General features: G+C 40.4%; 1 protein-coding gene across 4 annotated transcripts; it reads right to left on the bottom strand.

The window, feature by feature from the left end:
* Positions 1 to 757: 757 nt before the first annotated feature.
* On the bottom strand, positions 758 to 12,803 carry LOC110532612 (zinc finger protein 217). Of its 4 annotated transcripts, none has more exons than XM_036988633.1 (6): positions 12,573 to 12,803; positions 9,828 to 11,240; positions 5,252 to 5,377; positions 4,036 to 4,427; positions 2,919 to 3,990; positions 758 to 2,723 (listed from the first exon to the last, which is right to left on the bottom strand). In XM_036988633.1, exons 2-6 carry the CDS (start codon positions 11,116 to 11,118, stop codon positions 2,623 to 2,625), a joined length of 2,982 nt encoding a protein of 993 aa, XP_036844528.1. In that variant the 5' UTR covers positions 11,119 to 11,240; positions 12,573 to 12,803; the 3' UTR covers positions 758 to 2,622. The 4 variants fall into 4 exon arrangements, with proteins under 4 accessions (XP_036844528.1, XP_036844529.1, XP_036844527.1 ...); XM_036988634.1 differs by having other exon boundaries at positions 2,919 to 3,945; XM_036988632.1 differs by having other exon boundaries at positions 2,919 to 4,427; positions 12,563 to 12,803.
* Between the last annotated feature and the right edge of the window lie 6,325 nt (positions 12,804 to 19,128).

The following is a 19,128-nucleotide window of genomic DNA, read 5'->3' as shown; positions in this document are numbered from 1 at the left end:
CTTCTCCCTGTAGGTTGTCTCGTCGTTGTTGGTAATCAAGCCCACTGTAGTGTCGTCTGCAAACTTGATGATTAAGTTGGAGGCGTGCATAGCCACGCAGTCGTGGGTGAACAGGGAGTACAGGAGGGGGCTGAGCATGCACCCTTGTGGGGCCCCAGTGTTGAGGGTCAGAGAAGAGGTTGTTTTCTACCTTCACTACCTGGGGGCGGCCCGTCAGGAAGTCCAGGACCCAATTGCACAGGGTGGGGTTGAGACCCAGGGTCTCCAGCTTGATGAGCTTGGAGTGTCCTATGGTGTTGAATGCTGAGCTGTAGTCAATGCACAGCATTCTTACATAGATATTCCTCTTGTCCAGATGAGATAGTTATGCTCATCAAACCATTTAGTGACCACTCTTCCCCTGTGGATGGGAGCATTGTCATCCTATGAAGGCATAGGCATGGTAGCAAAAATAATTACATTAATCATAGTATGTTAATTGCATACTTAACTCAGAAGTAACACCTATGTGGAAGCACTCACTTTCAATATACTTTGTTTCCCTCGTTTACTCAAGTGTTTCCATTGTTTTGGCAGTTACCTGTACATGGACTAAGATGTAACAGAAGATATGGCAATTTCTCAACACTGTACACAATGTATAAAATGTATGACAAATTAAAACACTATGCTCATGTAAACAATTACAAAAATTATACACATTTTCAAAAATGTCAAATCATTTGTACATCAATTGCAGTGACATTTAACCAACATTTTTCATTTCTGCAGACTGAAGGTCTGAGTGTGAATGTTTATTCGATCCCTCTACTCAAGACAACAATTACACTTGATCTAAGTCAAAAGACCAAACAATGAGATCACAACATAGAAAAGTGAACACTGAAGAAAAAAATGAATGCATGTATTGACATGGCTATCATTTATTAGGCAAACGTAAACCACACTGGGTGAAATCACTGTATAAAGTACTGTAGAGCAGCATAGGCAGACAAATCGGAGTAAATTCAACTAACCAGGTTAAGTCCAGTATCCGTCACAATAATTACCTAGGCTAATACATAAACCAAACTTAGATTTAAATGATAACTTAATAACCATTTGCTTATGAAAGCAGGAAAGGAGAAGTCTGAAACAGTCCATTTCCAGTGACGAAAAAAAAAAAGTCCTAAAAGTTGTTTCAAGGTTACATAAACAGGAAGGTGGTAGGCCTATAGTAAGACTTGGAAAGATACCTGTAGACATTTTCAAACAGCACAAACAAATATTATAACACTACTCGTCTATGCCCCAAATGTCATTGACTCATGGTGATAGTCATACAACTCTTGAGCGATATATTTTTACATTACACACACACACACACACACACACACACACACAGAGAAAACAAAAAATGTACAGAAATAAATAACACCTTAAAAATTATAATAGCAAAATATGAAATAACAGAGGTCTGGTGTGCCCAAATTGCTTGAAAAATTCAGAACGCTTCCTACACCATGTGCATTAATTTGTAACAGTTAATGCATAAATGAAGTAGAATCATAGAGCCCAAATTGAGTTCTGAAACCTGAGACAATTGTTTTTTCAGTTGAGCTATTCCTGCAGTAAGGCTTTCACTCTGCTCTCCCTGACTTATATACAGAATCAACAAGTAGTTGACCACAGCTTCAAAGCAGGCAGACAAGTTAACACAATCCAACCTAAGGCAAAAGACTATCTTAAGATCCTGCATAACATGAACAGAGTCCTGAATACCGTTTGGAAAAACAGTCGATCTAAAAAAAGAAACATCTGAACAGTATTTGTGCGCACAAAAACTGGAATCCCTCAGATATTCGGTCCATGTTTTACCACTGTTACAGCATAGTCGGTTGTGAGGAATCCATAGGCAGAACAGAACAAGCAGCCTTTTCTATGTACATTTCACATAATACCCAGTAGCAGGAATCCCTGGCTTCAGGCTCTGATCATGTTTATCCAGTGAATAACTACTACTTATAAGCACAGACATGTTGCTCCCAACTCAAATATGCACTGGCTCAATAGTAGACATGATAGCTACTGCAGCTTCATATCATCACAAAAATAACTGCCTACTATGAGCGTCAACAGTCTATAAATTGAGTTTGAGGCAAGATACGTCAATATACAGCTTTTGTTTTGTAAACTAAGAACTCAAGCTGTAGGTCAGATAAAACCCTACCCAACATCAGTGCTTTGACAAAAACATGGTCCTTTGATTGCTGACTGTATGTCATATTAGACAGACCAGCGTATTAATAAACAAAAGGTAACTTCCTCTTAACACTTCTCATTTATACATGTTTTATCTAGTGCAACAATAACAATATGATATTCAAACAGTCATTTGTCAACTACCTCAACTGTTATATTAGATGGATGTGTATAGATCAGTGGGGGTAGGTCATTTATGGGTCAGGCCTTTCCTCCAGGTAAACTCTCAAAAGACGATTGTAGCATGAACTTCTCAGTGTATTTGAAACCTACGGAAGGCTATCAAATGTATTCTATTTATCTCAACACAAAACTTAAGACAAAGTTACTTACAACATGGCTGGTGAAGTCAACCAGAACAATAGCCTACCATTAGAACAGTTAAGCCCTTTCGTCAGTGGGTCCACTACATTCATTACTGATGGGTCTGGAATAGGCTCTCCTCTGTAGCATACTAGCTGGGTAGAGTAATGGCCTACTCCCTAGGAAGAGAAGGACAATATTAGGAGTAACCCTAAAGTAAGTTTGATACAAAGCGTAATAATGGCAATATGATATAGCTGTCCAACTCTAATATGGAACCCCACGACATTTACAACTACACTAACATCATGAAAATGGGATGAATTAATTTCAAATGTGTAGAAAATACATAAGATAAAGCTTTTAGCTCATACCTCTTGGGTTTGTCTGCACTCCATGACTGGGGTTAGCCACAGTGGGATGGTAGAGGGAGGCCAGGTCACTGGGGGTGTAGGAACGGAGGATGTTGATCATATTCCAGTCAGTCTCCATGCTGCTGCTGCTTGCAGAGGCTGGAGGGTTGGACGCTTTGACTGGGGCATAGGCTTGCAGCCTGTGAGAGGGAGAGGCTACATCTCTTCCTGAGGGAAGCAGTCTGTTGTACCTGTCCTCCATCCTAAAGCCAGTATCAACAGTGTCTGTTTCCCTTCCGGGGAGCACAGAGAATCTCTGCCTCTTACTGGAAGGTTCACCACCAAAGTCCATTGGGGGAAGACTACCAAACCGGCTGGAGAGGCATAGCCTGGCAGCATCTGAGGGCCAGATTACAACACTACCGCTCCTCACAGGACCGCTTCTTAAGCCGCTTGCCACTCTGCTGTCCGATGGGCTCTGCCTCTGTCTCTCCATTACAGGTTTGCTATATTTTCTACCATTGGTGTTGGATTGTTCTGCTGGCTCTGTAAACCTGGATTGGCCCTGGCTGGTGGTAGGCGGCATCATCATCATCCTGTACCGCTGATTGTCCAGGCCCAGGGCTCCCATCGCCTTCCGGGGTTCATTGATGAGAGACTGTTTAGGCCCATGAGGGTTGGAGGGGTGAGTCTTTCCTGTACGTTTTCCAGGAGACTGAGGGGTTGGGGATTTGGTCCGGCGAGGGTGTCTCCGATCTACAAGAGGCAGCAGGGTGACATCTTTGCCCTCAAGGGCAGGGGGGCAGCCAGTATAACGCTTCAGTTTTAGACTTCTGTTCTTCTTAGTTATGTCAGACTTCTCCTTGTGAAGCAGCTTCTTGTGTATGAGCAGGACCTCTGGATACATAGTGCTGAAGGCACAGGACGAACAGGCATTGGAAATCAACACATTCCTTGGTATTAGGGTGGCGGAGATGGAAAGTGAAACTTTTAAGGACAAATTTAAGGGTGCGCTGAAGCCCTCATCATTTATTTCCTTTCCTTCCATCTTCAGGTTAACAGGTACGGGGTGTTTTGTCTCCTGTCCTTCCATCTTCAGGTTAACAGGTACGGGGTGTTTTGTCTCCTGTCCTTCCATCTTCAGGTTAACAGGTACGGGGCATTTTATGTGTGCAGAAGAAGAGTGAGCAGCCGTAGAAATCAATTTCCCATACTCAGCATTCACTTGAGCAAGTGGGCTGGCAATCTTGACACCGATGCTATTAAATCTATCCTCTGGTTTTATAATGGCACAAGGTTTGGTTGTAGGCCTGACATTGGGAGCTGGCCACAGTTTGGATCGGTTGGGGACCCGTTTGTCGTCTCCGTTTCTGGCAAATTCTCTCTCACTGGGAGATGGCACAGATATCACAGGCTTATTGGGGATGTCAGTGTAAGGTTTGTCCTTGTGACGTCTATCTAAGTGATATCTCAGTGAGGTTTTCTGGGCTGCAGCATAGTCACAGTATATACATTTGTATGGTTTTTCACCTGAAAGACAAAATAATTGCATAAGCATAATATGATCCTAACAGCAAATACAGTCTTCAGATGAATTAAATGCTGAAAGTACTATATACAGAAAACAGGGGTGTAACGGTTTGGTGCGTATTGCGGTTTTGGGGTCACGGTACAGTTAACGGGAAAATTAAACCCCCAACAGTTACTGTAGTTCATTTCTGTTTATTCCTGATTCCATCTTTGTTCATGTAATGCCTGATGAGAGCACAATCAGGAATACCAACATTTCACTTTGCATTTTCTTAAATGATTACTCATCAACAACACTAAAATAAAGTGCAACATGTGTATGAAATCAATATGTAAAAATTGTATAGGCCTATGCTGTTTTCTTACAAAAGAACAGAACTAGTTCCTGGTTGCGCCTCAAAAGGACAGCCTGAAATACAGCAATTAAGATTGTAATTTTTATTACAAAGCGATTTACACAAGAGGCATACAACGCAGCTTCGGAATAGCCTATCAGCCTAGTGTTTACTTAATTTTGTATGTATTCATTCGGATTCACAGTGCGGACCAAATCGAGGTCTCATTACCGAACGGTTCAGTACAGTTACACCTCTAGCACTCAGAGTAAGCCCATCCAACTTCATGTTAAACCTTAGACCCAAATAACAGCTATAAATCTCAACTTACATTTCCCAATTGTGCAGCCTATTTCAAGTTCCAATGTCACATGCACAAGTACAGTGAAATGCCTTTCTTGCAAGCTCTAAACCCAACAATGCAGTAATCAATATCCATGTAGCACTAAAAATAACAAATCAGGCTTCCCAGCATTATATAATGTTTACCTGTATGGGTCCTGAGGTGAATGTTGAGGTAATAGCTGGAACGGAATGTCTTGCCACAGTAACTACACTCCCTGGAGGACACAAGATGTTTCACCTTCATTTGATCAAATCCATCTTCACTTTTATCTGTAGAGAAAACAAAAACAGGAGATTGGGTCATGTGAAGAAATCAAATAGTCTACTTTCAAAAACTTGTGTGAAGCAAGTGGATTTGCATAACCTGTAAATGACCAGTAGAGGGAACCGTTGAAAATAAAATGGCCATTTACAGGTTTTTCCCAATTTTTACACACTAAAACTTGCCCATGAGGGACAACAACCCAAACCTGTAACTAATTTACCAGAAGCATACACCAAATTGGAATAGTACTGGCACATGTTTTGTCTTACACTGAGATTGCAATTTTACAACCATTTGGCAAAACAACACAATTATCTTTGGCACGACCTTCACAACTAAAATATTGTGTGCAAGTGAAAAGCAACACTGTTCAACAAGCTAAGCTCAATTACCAATTGATCACTTTTACACTTCACAGGTAGAGGTGGAAGTAGGTGTAGAGGTGTAGGAAAATCAGGAACAAGGAGAGTAATCTGACAAAATTTAGGCAAATGTGGTTTGACCTTGGGAGAGACTGGGCAGAGTGCGCAGGCCAATCTGAGCCGCTTCACCGTAGCATCTATTATCTGGACGTTCCAAAATGAGAATAGGTCCAATGTCTCCAGTACATAAACTCAGCAAAAAAATAAACATCCTCTTACTGTCAACAGCGTTAATTTTCAGCCAACTTAACATGTGCAAATATTTGTATGAACATAAGACTCAACAGACAAACTGAACAAGTTTCACAGACGTGACCAAAATAAATGGAATAATGTGTCCCTGAACAAAGGAGGGTCAAAGTCAAAAGTAACAGTCAGTATCTGTTACTAGAATGTGGCCACCAGCTGCATTAAGTTCTTGCTTTGAGATGTTACCTCACTATTCCACCAGGCACCTGCAAGTTCCCGGGCATTTCTGGGGGGAATGGCCCTAGCCATCACCCTCCGATCCAACAGGTCCCAGACGTGCTCAATGGGATTTCGATTCGGGCTCGTTGCTGGCCATGGCAGAACACTGACATTCCTGTCTTGCAGGAAATCATGAGGGAGGATGTCGTCTTCCCTGTAACGCACAGAGTTGAGATTGCCTGCAATGACAACAAGCTCAGTCCAATGATGCTATGACACACCGCCCCAGACCATGACACACCCTCCAGCTCCAAATTGATGCCGCTCCAGAGTACAGGTCTCGGTGTAACGCTCATTCCTTCAACGATAAACGCGAATCTGACCATCACCCCATGTGAGACAAAACCGCGACTCGTCAGTAAAGAGCACTTTTTGCCAGTCCTGTCTGGTCCAGCGACAGGGGGTGTGTGCCCATAGGAGACGTTGCTGCCGGTGATGTCTGGTGAGAACCTGCCTTACAACAGGCCTACAAGCCCTCAGTCCAGCCTCTCTCAGCCTATAGCAGACCGTCTGAGCCCTGATGGAGTGATGTTCGGATGTACCGATCCAGTGCAGGTGTTGTTACACGTGGTCTGCCACTGCAAGGACGATCAGCTGTCCGTCCTGTCTCCCTGTAGCGCTGTCTTAGGCGTCTCACAGTACGGACATTGCCATTTAATGCCCTGGCCACATCTGCAGTCCTCTTGCCTCCTTGCAGCATGCCTAAGGAGACCCTAGGCATCTTTCTTTTGGCGTTTTTCAGTAGAAAGTCCTCTTAAGTTTTCATAACTGTGACCTTAATTGCCTACCATCTGTAAGTTGTTAGTGTCTTAACGACCGTTCCACAGGTGCATGTTCATTAATTGTTTATGGTTCATTGAACAAGCATGGAAACCGTGTTTAACTTCTCTAGGCTAGGGGGCAGCATTTGGAATTTTGGATGAAAAGCATGCCCAAACTAAACTGCTTGCTACTCAGGCCCAGAAGATATATGCATATAATTGGTAGATTTGGATAGAAAACACTCTAAAGTTCCCAAAACTGTTAAAATAGTGTCTGTGAGTAAAACAGAACTGATTTGGCAGGCGAAAACCTGAGAAAAATCCATCCAGGAAGTAGGATTATTTTTTGTTTTGTAGTTTTCTATTCAATACCATTACAGTATCCATTGACTTAGGACTCAAATTGCAGTTCCTATGCCTTCCACTAGATGTCAACAGTCTTTAGAAAAATTTCAGGCTTGTATTCTGAAAAATTAGGGAGTGAGAGAAGTCTGAATGAGTGGACCCTGCAGTGTCACAGAGCTTTTTCATGCGCGTGACCGAGAGAGTGCCTTTCTTGTTAACCTTTTATATCGACGAAGTTATTCCACCATCATTTGCAAATAAATTCATAAAAAAATCCTACAATGTGATTTTCTGGATTTTTTTTGTTCTCCTTTTGTCTGTCATAGCTGAAGTGCACCTATGATGAAAATTGCAGGCCTCTCATCTTTTTAAGTGGGAGAACTTGCACAATTGGTGGCTGACTAAATACTTTTTTGCCCCACTAACAAATTATTAGTCTTTACACTGAAATATGTTCTGATAGTAGTAGTGATGCACCGATATTGAATTTTTGGCCGAAACCGATATCCGATATTTTCCTTGCCAAAAAAACAATACTGAACCAATATTTAAGATTTTAGCAGCCTTAAGCATTCTAGTACAGTTAAATAGTTAACACACACACACACACACACGCAGAGGTCTAAGGCACTGCATCTCAGCTCAAGAGGCATCACTACAGTCCCTGATTCGAATCCGGGCTCTCTCACATCCGGCCGTGATTGGGAGTCCCATAGGGCGGCACACAATTGGCCCAGCGTCGTCCGGGGCGTCATTGTAAATAAGAATTTGTTCTTAACTGACTTGCCTAGTTAAATAAAGGTTACACACACTACACTGATCAAAAACTATTTTTGTTGGCATTTACGTATGTACCCATTACCAGTAAAACGTAATCAAAACCGATTTCTTTCACTTACCTGCTGTGCTGTTTCGTTGTTCAGTTGTTTCATTTTCAAATCAGGATTTCTATGGAAAACTGTTTGTGTCTTTGCGTGTCAAAAAAGATACACGTCAAATAACACGACATAATCCATTTTAGTAGCTATAGTTAGCGAGCTAACTATATAGCTAGGTGTCATCTAAAATAACCCTAATTTATAAGTTCTTATTTGATTAATGGTGGCCGGACCCATCTATGTGAAGCTAGCCACAATAAGGATTAGCCACAACAGTGGATTTGCGGTTAGCCTTCAAAAGTGAAGTGTGGCATAATTGTACTATATGTATTCATCTGCATCACTGTCAATGACACACTTATTTTAAAGGCAAACTGTAAATTCCACTATTGTGCCTAATCCTTATTGTGGCTAGCTTCACAACACATAACCCGGTCTGGTCGTGCCTCACTAGCCAGATGAAGCTAGTTGACTGCTTATAACGTTAGCTTTGGGCAACAGGGTTAAGTAGCTGGCTAGCTATTTAAGTAAAAATTCAATAGGCAAACAACAAGTGGCAACCTTGCTAATACTTACAAGGATTCCTAAATCATTGCTAAGAATAATGAAAATGACTGCAGTTTTGACCGGTCATTGTTTTCAGGCTGGTTATATTGGTGCTAGCTAGGTACCAAGCTAAAGCTAGCTACCCCAGAAGTTGCAGTCGAACAAATAATGCTTTATTACCAACGCGGTATTGTAAACATCATTCGTAGCCGGTGTTTGCAGACTTTTGTACAGCTTTGACAGTGCTACTCTTATCTTTTGTGACAAGCAAAGACCCAAACGGCATTCCATAGTATGTATATCGTGACGCTAATAGCAGTGACACTATTACTGTGTAACTCCGGTACGGCAACATCTGAAAAATAGTACACATGCTAGTGTGCACCGGTGCTTGACCAGTTGGCGAAAGCAAACATCACCCACGGTTGATTGTCAAGGGCAATGAATTCCATTATCTTGGAGTTAATGGATTTCGCCTTTGAGTTGTCTCGCTGAATTTTCCTTACTCTTTCAAATGACTGCTCGACTTGTTGACTGCTCGATCCATACAGCAGACATTGTGTGGGCTAGGTTTGGAATGCTGTGTTACACGTGTCGCGCAAAATTTACGTGGCGTTATTACGTAATGTACCTACCTACAACTAAACATCGAACCGATACCGATGATGGCATTTTTAGCTAATATTGGCTGATTCAGAAATGTTCACCGATATATCGTGCATCCCTAGACAGTGTGTTGAATATGTCACAGTGTGATCTTGGTTGTCACTAAGTTAGATTCATTTGATGATTTTTTTCTCATTTGTATGCAGTTTCATTTTGAGCAGGGAGTACATGATGTTGATTTCTGTGTTTCATTTTGGAAGATGTCTGTGGGGTTTGGGGAAATTGGCTAACTGTTTTGTGTTCAGAGTTTTGAGTACCAGAGATGTAGTTTCAGCAAACGTGTGTTAACAATTGGGAAAAACTGTAAATCCACCTTTCCTCATTAGAAAACAAATGTTTGTTTCTTAAACATTAAGTTGCTGTATTTACCTGAAAATAAGGCATCTCCCGGTGCTCCGTCATCTGACCCTTCTTCAGACCCCTCTTCTTTGGGGGACCCTGCTCTGGAGAGCTTGCCATCAATGAAGGCGGTGGGGCTCTCCTCCTCACCCCTCTCCCTCTTGTGCACCCTGGAGTGGAGAACAAGCTGGTGGTACGTCCTGAATGTCCTCCCACAGTCCTCACAGTGCGTCGGCTTGTCATTTCGACTTGACTTCTGATCAGGTTCTGGTGATGGGGTCTCTCCAGCAGTCTGTCTGGATCTCAGTTCTCTACCCAAGTTGTCTTTAACACACTTGTCACCTTCTTGGCCTTCTGACCAGATGTTTGTCAGTTCTTTATCTGAGCCAGAGTCCTCGTTGTTAGAGCTGTGGTCTTGGATTAGGCCTAGATCTTTAGCCATACTTGGACAAACTGCTATCTTTCCCTTGGTGGCAAGTTGCCAGGCCTGATAGGTGTTGAAAGGGTCTAGTTGGGCAATCCCCCTAGAAGATCTCTCTGGTATACTACTTTCCTCAGAGAGGGGGCGAAGGTTGAGTACCTGTAAAAAACCTTGTTGACTGAGGGGATCTTCCTGTCTATCCTTCTCTCTGTTTTCATCAGCCTCTAATTCTTTACTATGTACTTTGCTGTGTTCCACCAAATGGTGTTTATCGGGAAAAAAGAAGCCACAGGTAAAGCACATTTTGTAAGGGGTGATTACGGGCTCTGGGACTTGGTCTTGGATGACTTCATTGATAATAACTGGACCATCCAGGTTCTGCTGGGCCTTAGCCTTATGGAACCTCATATGGTTCCTGAGAAACCAGGGTTCTTTGAACCGCCGGCCACAAAAGTTACAGTGAAATGTGAAACAGTCCTTGTGTGTCCTCATGTGGCTCTCCAGCTCACTGGCACCCTCTGTGGCCTGATCACACACAACGCAGCTAAATACCACCTCCTTCACAGATGGCAACCTGGGTTTGGACCGGGCCCTCTCACCTGGGATCAAGAACTCTGCCTCCACACGCAGAACTGTCGTTTCGAACAGTGTTGTGGGGTGCTGGGTCAGGACGTGTGGGCCCAGGTCATCTTGGTGTGTGAAGGTCTGGTCACAAAACACACAGTCCAGGACTTCCAGCAGACTTCCCTCGGGCTGAGCCTCGGCTTTGTTAGTGATGGTGGCACTGTGAGGAGTCATGCTGGAGCCAGACCCTGGCATGCTAGCACCACTACTAATATTTAGAATGTCTTGTCCAAGTCCATCTGGACTTTCCACATATGGCAACAGGTGAGTTGGCATTTCCTAAAAAGTTGTGCAATTGATCTATATACTTAAGTATTCTATAAGTAAGGAGTTACTGGATGACGTTTCTGAATATCAATGTGGAAGATTGTCAGTGATTCGTCTTCGTAGGTAGATTCCTGTAAAACACAAAATAACAAGGAAAAGGTTAGGCTAATGTAGTATCATCATGGAACAGTGCTATCCGGGGATCCTTGGGACATCCCTACCCTAAATCCTAACCTTAACCCCTACCCTTAACCATTTTACATTTCAACTTCAATGGGGTAGGGACATCCCAAGGATCCCAGAGAGCACAGACCTATCATTATGGCAAGGTGAGGCCTATGAATGCTAAAAGGCACCAAGCTACCTCAAATAACAAGGAAATTGAGTTCTCAAATTGAAACTGAATATGAGATTTCCTCTTAGCATATAGTACTGTGAAGAATGCATAATTTTATTGCACATGGCTACATATTTAACACATCATTTGACAGTTTGCCATTAATGCAAAGCCTTGGCTTGTGGTTATATTTTTAGCAGTTGGATAAAATGTGGAATAAATGGACAAACTAGATACATGAATACATCCTAATTAAAAGTATGGCATTGCATAAACAGTTTGATAGTCTCTACAAACAGCTTGTAATTTAAATGAAATCATTAAATATTTGTTTAACTATTTTGGTTTCCACTTCCATACTGAAATAGCAGAATGTGTTCATTCTTTGTTCAACAAGCCAAGACAAGATGACCTGTGCTGGCAATCAGTGGAAGTTGTCGACTAAGGAAGTGTCATCAAACATGATGAGAAAATAATATAGTCTTAAAATATTAGGATTCTCTGTGACCCATCCCAGTCAGCCACCTATTTTATATAAGATAGTAAAGTAGCACGTTATTTGACTGATGTTTAATCAGCTTTGCAAACAGGTCTCCAATTTGTTATCCAACACATGCAACGTGATAAAAGACAAATGAGCCACTCGTCGAGTTAATCCAAAGGTTATGAATCTGTAATGCAAGCCAAATTAGAAGGCTAATATGTGAAGGCTTAAAGTACATAGCTAGCTAGTTATTAATGTCCCACATAAAAATAAATCGTGCTTTTCTATTGGATTATTTTCAATATAGTTAGAACTCAATACAGTCACTTCTGTAACTCATTCTGCTACATCCTACTAACGTTAGCCAGTTAACCACTGATAGACACGGGGACAGCAACTTCCTATCAAACATTGCGAAATTCAGCAAATTAGCTTTCTAGCTAGCCAAGCGCGGAAATTCCTAATTTAACATGCACAAAGACATAGTTAATGGGTGAAAGATAGGAAATGAAACATATCCTAATTAACCATCATTTCAGTTCATTTTACGAAATAGTTGAATAACGTTAGCTAATTTAGTTAGCTAGCAATCAATCAATACGCTCGTTTTATATAAACTGCAGATAACTCACCAATACCTACCAATTCAGGCTTTCCAGGTAAACGTTCAATTAATCGAAATTATATATCTAAGTGAAATAAACTGCGTGTTACATCCTGTCGCTAAACTAGCCAATTCATGAATAATAGCAGCTAGACAAATTTGTTCACCTTGCTACAATTTTCGGTCATATTGTTCTTACTCAATGTTTGCAAGTCGCTATGTGGAGCTGTTGAATTGTGAGGCGCGCGCTCAACGAATCGGGGACAGAAGTAGAGCGTGCACTACAGCCCCAAAAGCGAAACAGGGACAACAGTCACGTGGTCGCAATTTTTGACAAAGTAAATAATTATATAAAGTAAAATGTATAATACAATGTAACATAATTACATAATAAACAATAGTGGGGCACACACATATGTATCTATTGCACACACATATTTATCTCTTATGAAAGCAAGGTAACAGAACGTCTGTAGATCTATTACAAAACACAAGAACAATAACAAGGTGGACTGCCCTCATTGTAATGGCGGTTGTGTCATGCGGATGGTTAGTCACCTATTGAGTTGGTCTGAAAGTTAGAGGACAGGCCTAGATAAGATTATTGGCTATTTGTTGAAAGATAACAGTGTGATTCTATTCTGTATATGGGATGGTACACATTTGGTTGTATCCTACATCATTTCCCATTTGAGACAGTCACAGTTAGTTAGCAAATAGGCCTAAATAAAATAGCAATGTTATATGAACTTTGTTCTAAGCAAAAGTCTCAACGCCATGTTGTTCAGACAAAGAGTTGACTTTTACATGTCTCTCACTCCACTTCCCATTGCAACAGAACAGAGCACCGTGTGGAGAGGGGGGATGGGGACCTGCAACTCACAGCTACATGTGGGATGATGTGCTATGCAGCAACAGGTCACTGTGTGTTTCCAGCATTGAGTGATAGCCTTATAGCTTTGTATTTATATCAAATTATCACTGCAAAAGTAATTAGGCTATTCAACCCTTTTTTCTTATTTGAGATACACATTTGAATGTTTTTTGGAAATCAGGTTATATTTTAGTTTTGGTCAGATGTAGACTATGGAAACTCAAAAAGTATGAATACTTGTCCTATTGTAAGACACCAAAATGTTCAGAAATAACCATGATAATTCAATCCATAGCGTACCATAGCCTACAATGCAACCATGAAATACAGGGATCTACTGAATGGAAAATGAAAAATCTATGAAGTGAACTAACATACATTGTATTCAAGGTGAGCTAGACAAAACTTGATTTCTACATGTATTTACTAATAATCAATGTAAAGTTAAGACCAATACTTTATTCTTTCTTAGTACAATTGATCACATTTCCTCCTCTTTTCATCAGAGTACATGCATGTCAAAGCAACTGCTTCACCCCTCCCCCACCCCAGCTCCTCTGACAGCTGGCAATAGCATGGATCTCATTGTGGTTCCACTTTCAATTATTATGCCATTGACTACTCTATTCACAATGTGCTTTTTCACAGAAAGTATGTATTAGTACTACTTTACCTCATGAATACTCACCCTTTTTGATTTTGTGATGGCTCAAGATAGTCAGGAAACCCAAACACAATCACACTGTCTCTGGATGTTGGATGTTAACCCCACCCTAATCCTCCTCTTTCTACTAGCTTAGGTAAACAACTCTTAAGTGATAAAGGTTCTATGTTACAGCTTTGTTAGTTTTAGTTCATTTAGAGACTTGATGATTAATGAACAACGAGCTCTAGATAGTTTTACTTGCATTGCTGGTTAGACTTAAAACAATTATTACATCACAGAATTATATAGAAGAAAACACATAAGAATTATAAGATCTCCTTGTTTTTCATTGGCATAGTCAACAAAATAGACATTGAGATGAATATGAGAGACGGAAAAACAGCTACTACCTCAAGGCCATCAGACTGTTGAACAGCCACCACTAACATTGAGTGGCTGCTGCCAACATACTGACTCAACTCCAGCCATTTTAATAATAAAAAAATGAATGTAAAAATGTATCACTAGCCACTTTAAACAATGCCACTTAATATAATGTTTACATACCCTACATTACTCATATCATATGTATATACTGTACTCTATACCATCTACTGCATCTTGCCATCTTTATGTAATACATGTATCACTAGCCACTTTAAACAATGCAACTTTTATATGTTTACATACCCTACATTACTCATCTCATATGTATATACTGTTCTCTATACCATCTACTGCATCTTGCCTATGCCGTTCTGTACCATCTCTCATTCATATATTTTTATGTACATATCCTTCATCCCTTTACACTTGTGTGTATAAGGTAGTTCTTGTGAAATTGTTCGGTTAGATTACTTGTTGATTATTACTGCATTGTCAGAACTAGAAGCACAAGCATTTCGCAACACTCGCATTAACATCTGCTAACCATGTGTATGTGACAAATAAAATGTTGATTTGATTTGATGTCCAATGAAGAAGGCATTCATCACACCAGACTGAACCATTCTTTAAAAAAATGTATGTTCTCAATGAAACCCATCCCCAACTGTTGAGGGTGAAGAACAGTGAACAAATCCACATGGACTGCTGTCTGCAGGCATTTGCCAAAACATCTCCAGCAACTGGCTGAAACGTTGGCATGTACAGTAGCTCCACCCAGCCTGCATGTTGAACCCAGAAAGAACCCAGAACACACAGGCAATTGTGTGGAGCACCACCACAGCCATTTGGGACATGTCCAACTCCCTCTGTTGTCTACAGAGCAGGTTATAGCAAACACCAAGAAAATGTCCCCAGGAGGTATTCTGGTCTCTGAGTAACATGATTTTGATGTCTCAATAACCCACCAGGCTTGTGTCAGAAACATGAATTTAGGCTACATAATACATCAATGTCAGAAATAAAACCTGTTATGGGAGAAACAAACTCACAGAGCAGTCATATCTTTCTGGCACCATAGATACATTAATATTGTGTTGACAGCCAAATAGATTTCCAGTGTCATGTTTATATTCAAATTAAGTTTTGATCATAATTTCATGTGATCATTGCTTCATTTATTTGGCCTATGTAAATGTCTTGAACTGAACATATGGCCAAGGAGGGGATTCTATTCTTCACCAACATATTGCTTATTGTTGAATAAAGAAGCAATACTGTACCTATTTTACTTTAAGTGTATAAAACAACATTTGGTTATTTGTAGCCTTTTTTATGTCCTTGCTTTATCCTGAGTTCCTGTCATACAAACAAGTCTAGAATGTTAATCAAAGGCACCACATGTGACACACACGGTGGCCTCCCGCTCATTTCTCATTGTTCCCTGGCCACAAAGGCTTCGTGAAAAGCTAGCAATCTGGAATGGCAGTATAATGTCTGATACTGATGAGCGATCTAAACATGAAATTCCATAGCTAGTCCTGGTGCATAACTTGTTGCTTACAGCTTGTATTGTCCGATGATCCTAACAGAGCAAAGAAGTTGCTCTGTTCAGTCAATAGTTCATGGAGCAATAAAGCACACGTCTGCCTCTGATTTGAGTTGCAAGAAGACACAAAAGAACATATGCCAAGAATATATCGTATTGGCAACACAAAATAAGTACAATACACTATTGTTTGTATTAACAGACATTTAGAATAGAATAGAATCAAATAAAAAAGAATAACTAACATTTTTCCCAAAAGTGAACTTAAATGAATTGTTATATTTCAGGTCATTGGTATATTATTAAAGCTAATATCAGCCTCTATTCTACAAAATAAGAAAACAAAACAATTTGTATTATAGAGTAGGTGAGAAAAGTGTGCATATAATTTTTAACATATTAGCAAAACAAATAATTATTTTGTATTCAACCCGCAGCTCTGGTATGTGATGGAGGGATGGATGCATGAGTCAGGTCGTCCTCACAGACTATTATGCAAGTAGACTTGATCTTGTCTGAATGTGTCAGCAACAGCTGACTGCATTGTTCCCTTCCAGATTCATGGATCAACTTTATAACCATACTGCTGCTCCGTCTGAAAGACGTTTTCATCATCAATTGTAGGCATTTAAGAAGGATAAACATTCTTGCAACCTAAGGTACAATATTTCTTATAGTTGTAATATTCTAATCTGGTCAAGATCAAGATTTGTTATATTCTACATCTGCTTCATAGAGACATTTTTATTTTGTGTTGACAGTCGTCTTCTAACGCATTCGCTGCTCGGAAATACAGTTATTCTTTCCTGTATTGCAGTATACACCCAAAACACATTTCCTTATGAATGTCATGTATTTATGTTATATTCATTGGAATATGGACCTTCGATTGATCACTTTAATCTGCAAAGCCAGAAAGAACTTGATATTATAAGAGGATGCGTCCCATAGATTTACACTGCTAAGAACTGGGAAAGTTATTACACTTCATGAGCTTTAAGGTCAACAACAATCTAAACAAGGTTGTTAGCCATGTCTACCCAGCCCCTCAAACCAACAAGATCAGCAACTCAACTCAAAAGAATTTCACAAAATACATGACAAAAACACCCTCCGGTGCAACACCTCTAAAGAGTGCCTCTGTTCGTCTGAATACATCTGAATACTGAATACTATACATCCACATAATGCTCAATTGCCTGCTGATAAAGACTTGACAATGTAGTATATCAGTTAGTTTAACATCATCTGGTGATTGGATATTGCCATTAAACTTATTGCAAGGCCTGGGAATATGTTGTGTCTTCATTGGTCCTTGTAATGTGATCCCCCATGCCTCCCTGTGTGCATGGTGCTGGAGAGCAGAGCAGCACAGCGCTGCATAGCCTTGACAAACATTAGTGCTGACAGCAGCCCTCCCCAGTCCCCATAGGCCTCCCAAGCAGCCCATTGGTCCCTTGGCTCCCCTACCCCCTCTTGGTACTCGGCGCTGTGTGGTCTGCATTCATTCACACACACTCACACTTACTGTCCTGTGATCAACTGAACCAGCATGGTCATAGATTATCGCCTCTGGGGGAGGATGTCAGTTTCTTAACTAGGAGATATTATGGTTAAATCTTCTTATTGCACAACGTTCAAACTGGTTTCTAGCCATGTTGCTATGCTGCACCCTTCTTGTCTTCTGCAGAAGCACCTCAACAATTATGGAGTGTAGGAACATTCTACCTGTTGTAGTGGCATAGTGATTCACTATGAATATGACTATGAAACATCTGGCATTAGACATATTCCAGAGTGTTTATACTGCCACAAAAGTGAAGTCAAAGTAAGTTCAGATGTATCAGTCAGTGAATGCATTATCATAAAGTCTATCACTCTTCATAGCTGTCTGTCTGATTTGAACTCATTAGTCAAAGCAAATTTTTTGAAAAAGGCCCTCCACAAAACGAGGGTCTTTTGCATCCCCTTTGATATCTTAAGTAGAAATTGTGGGCCAATATAGAAGTTTAAAAGCATATTATATTATTTGAAGTACCCTTTAATATAGACCACATGGATAATTCAATCATTCAGATTTTGTATATGAATAAAGGCTTGCAAAAGTGCCAAAATATCCACATTTTGACATGTCCCTCCATGCACCCTCTATGACTTCTAGGAAGATTTTAATCTACTTAACCCCTACATTTCTCCAAGTTTTGACCATCATTGTAAAGACCTAGTTATTTTGTTGCTTTAACAAATGCTTATTTATTTAATGTAATTAGAGATTAATTTATGTCTGTCCCTCATTTTACGGTCAACCTTGTTACGTGAACTGAACTCTGGTTTCAGAAGTTGTTTTTCAAAAGAAACATTGAACATCTAAAAGTCAAATCATAGTGTAGAATCAGGTGAGCTGGTGTACTCTTTTTGACCATTTGCTGGTGTTTTGTGGTGGAAAACTGAGCAGGTCGAGAATTCTCACTTAATCATCAACCCTGTCATTGTCAACCCTGTTACAGTCAACCTTGTTACTTTATTTGACAATTACTGTAGTAATTGTTTTATTAAACCTCTTGAGATGGGAGACTGTGTTTTAATTGCATTGAACATGTGCTCTTTATGAAAATGTAAACATTAGGTGAAATCAAATGTTTTTTTGTTTTTTTTACCAAGTTACACTTCTCAAAAGACAGAAGTGGTGGAACAACCCAGCTGCTGTTTTACTCCTGGTCCATCATGTGCTACCATTTACTTCAGCTCTTCTGAAGATAATACAATTTAACTCACTTCTCTCAGACACATTAGTGTTATATGGTTACTGTCAGAACAAAATGTGATATTGCATCTTAAATTGAAATGATCCGCATGGGGAAAAGGACAGACAATGGACCAAATAACCCTCTGTTACTACCATACCCGTAGCATCGCTCCCTTCCTTCCTGTCTTTTTCCCGGACACTTCTTGTGAAATGACTTTGATGCACAATTTGAACTGATCACAGTGATTACAGGGGGCAATGCAAGTATAACAGTGCTTCAGTTAACAAAGGAGCAGTATGAGTTACTACTTCAGGAACATTGACTCATCACTTAAAGGTGTATGATCTCAGACGCAGCCATCTAAAACACATTCCTCCACAGACAGAGGACTCCA

The sequence above is a fragment of the Oncorhynchus mykiss genome, chromosome 9 (assembly GCF_013265735.2).
Source record: "Oncorhynchus mykiss isolate Arlee chromosome 9, USDA_OmykA_1.1, whole genome shotgun sequence".
NCBI lineage: Eukaryota > Metazoa > Chordata > Actinopteri > Salmoniformes > Salmonidae > Oncorhynchus > Oncorhynchus mykiss.
The sequence above is the reverse complement of the archived record's forward strand: the minus strand, read 5'-3'. Positions and strand labels throughout refer to the sequence as shown.

What these genes read in the sequence shown, in the direction of transcription:
- LOC110532612 (XM_036988632.1), bottom strand. Translation starts at nt 11,118, where the DNA reads ATGCCAACTCACCTGTTGCCATATGTGGAAAGTCCAGATGGACTTGGA. An exon ending in GGGAGATGCCTTATTTTCAG is followed by an intron (nt 5,378 to 9,827) that starts GTAAATACAGCA and finishes TTTTCTCTACAG; the next exon opens with ATAAAAGTGAAGATGGATTT. An exon ending in TCACCTCAGGACCCATACAG is followed by an intron (nt 4,428 to 5,251) that starts GTAAACATTATA and finishes TTTGTCTTTCAG; the next exon opens with GTGAAAAACCATACAAATGT.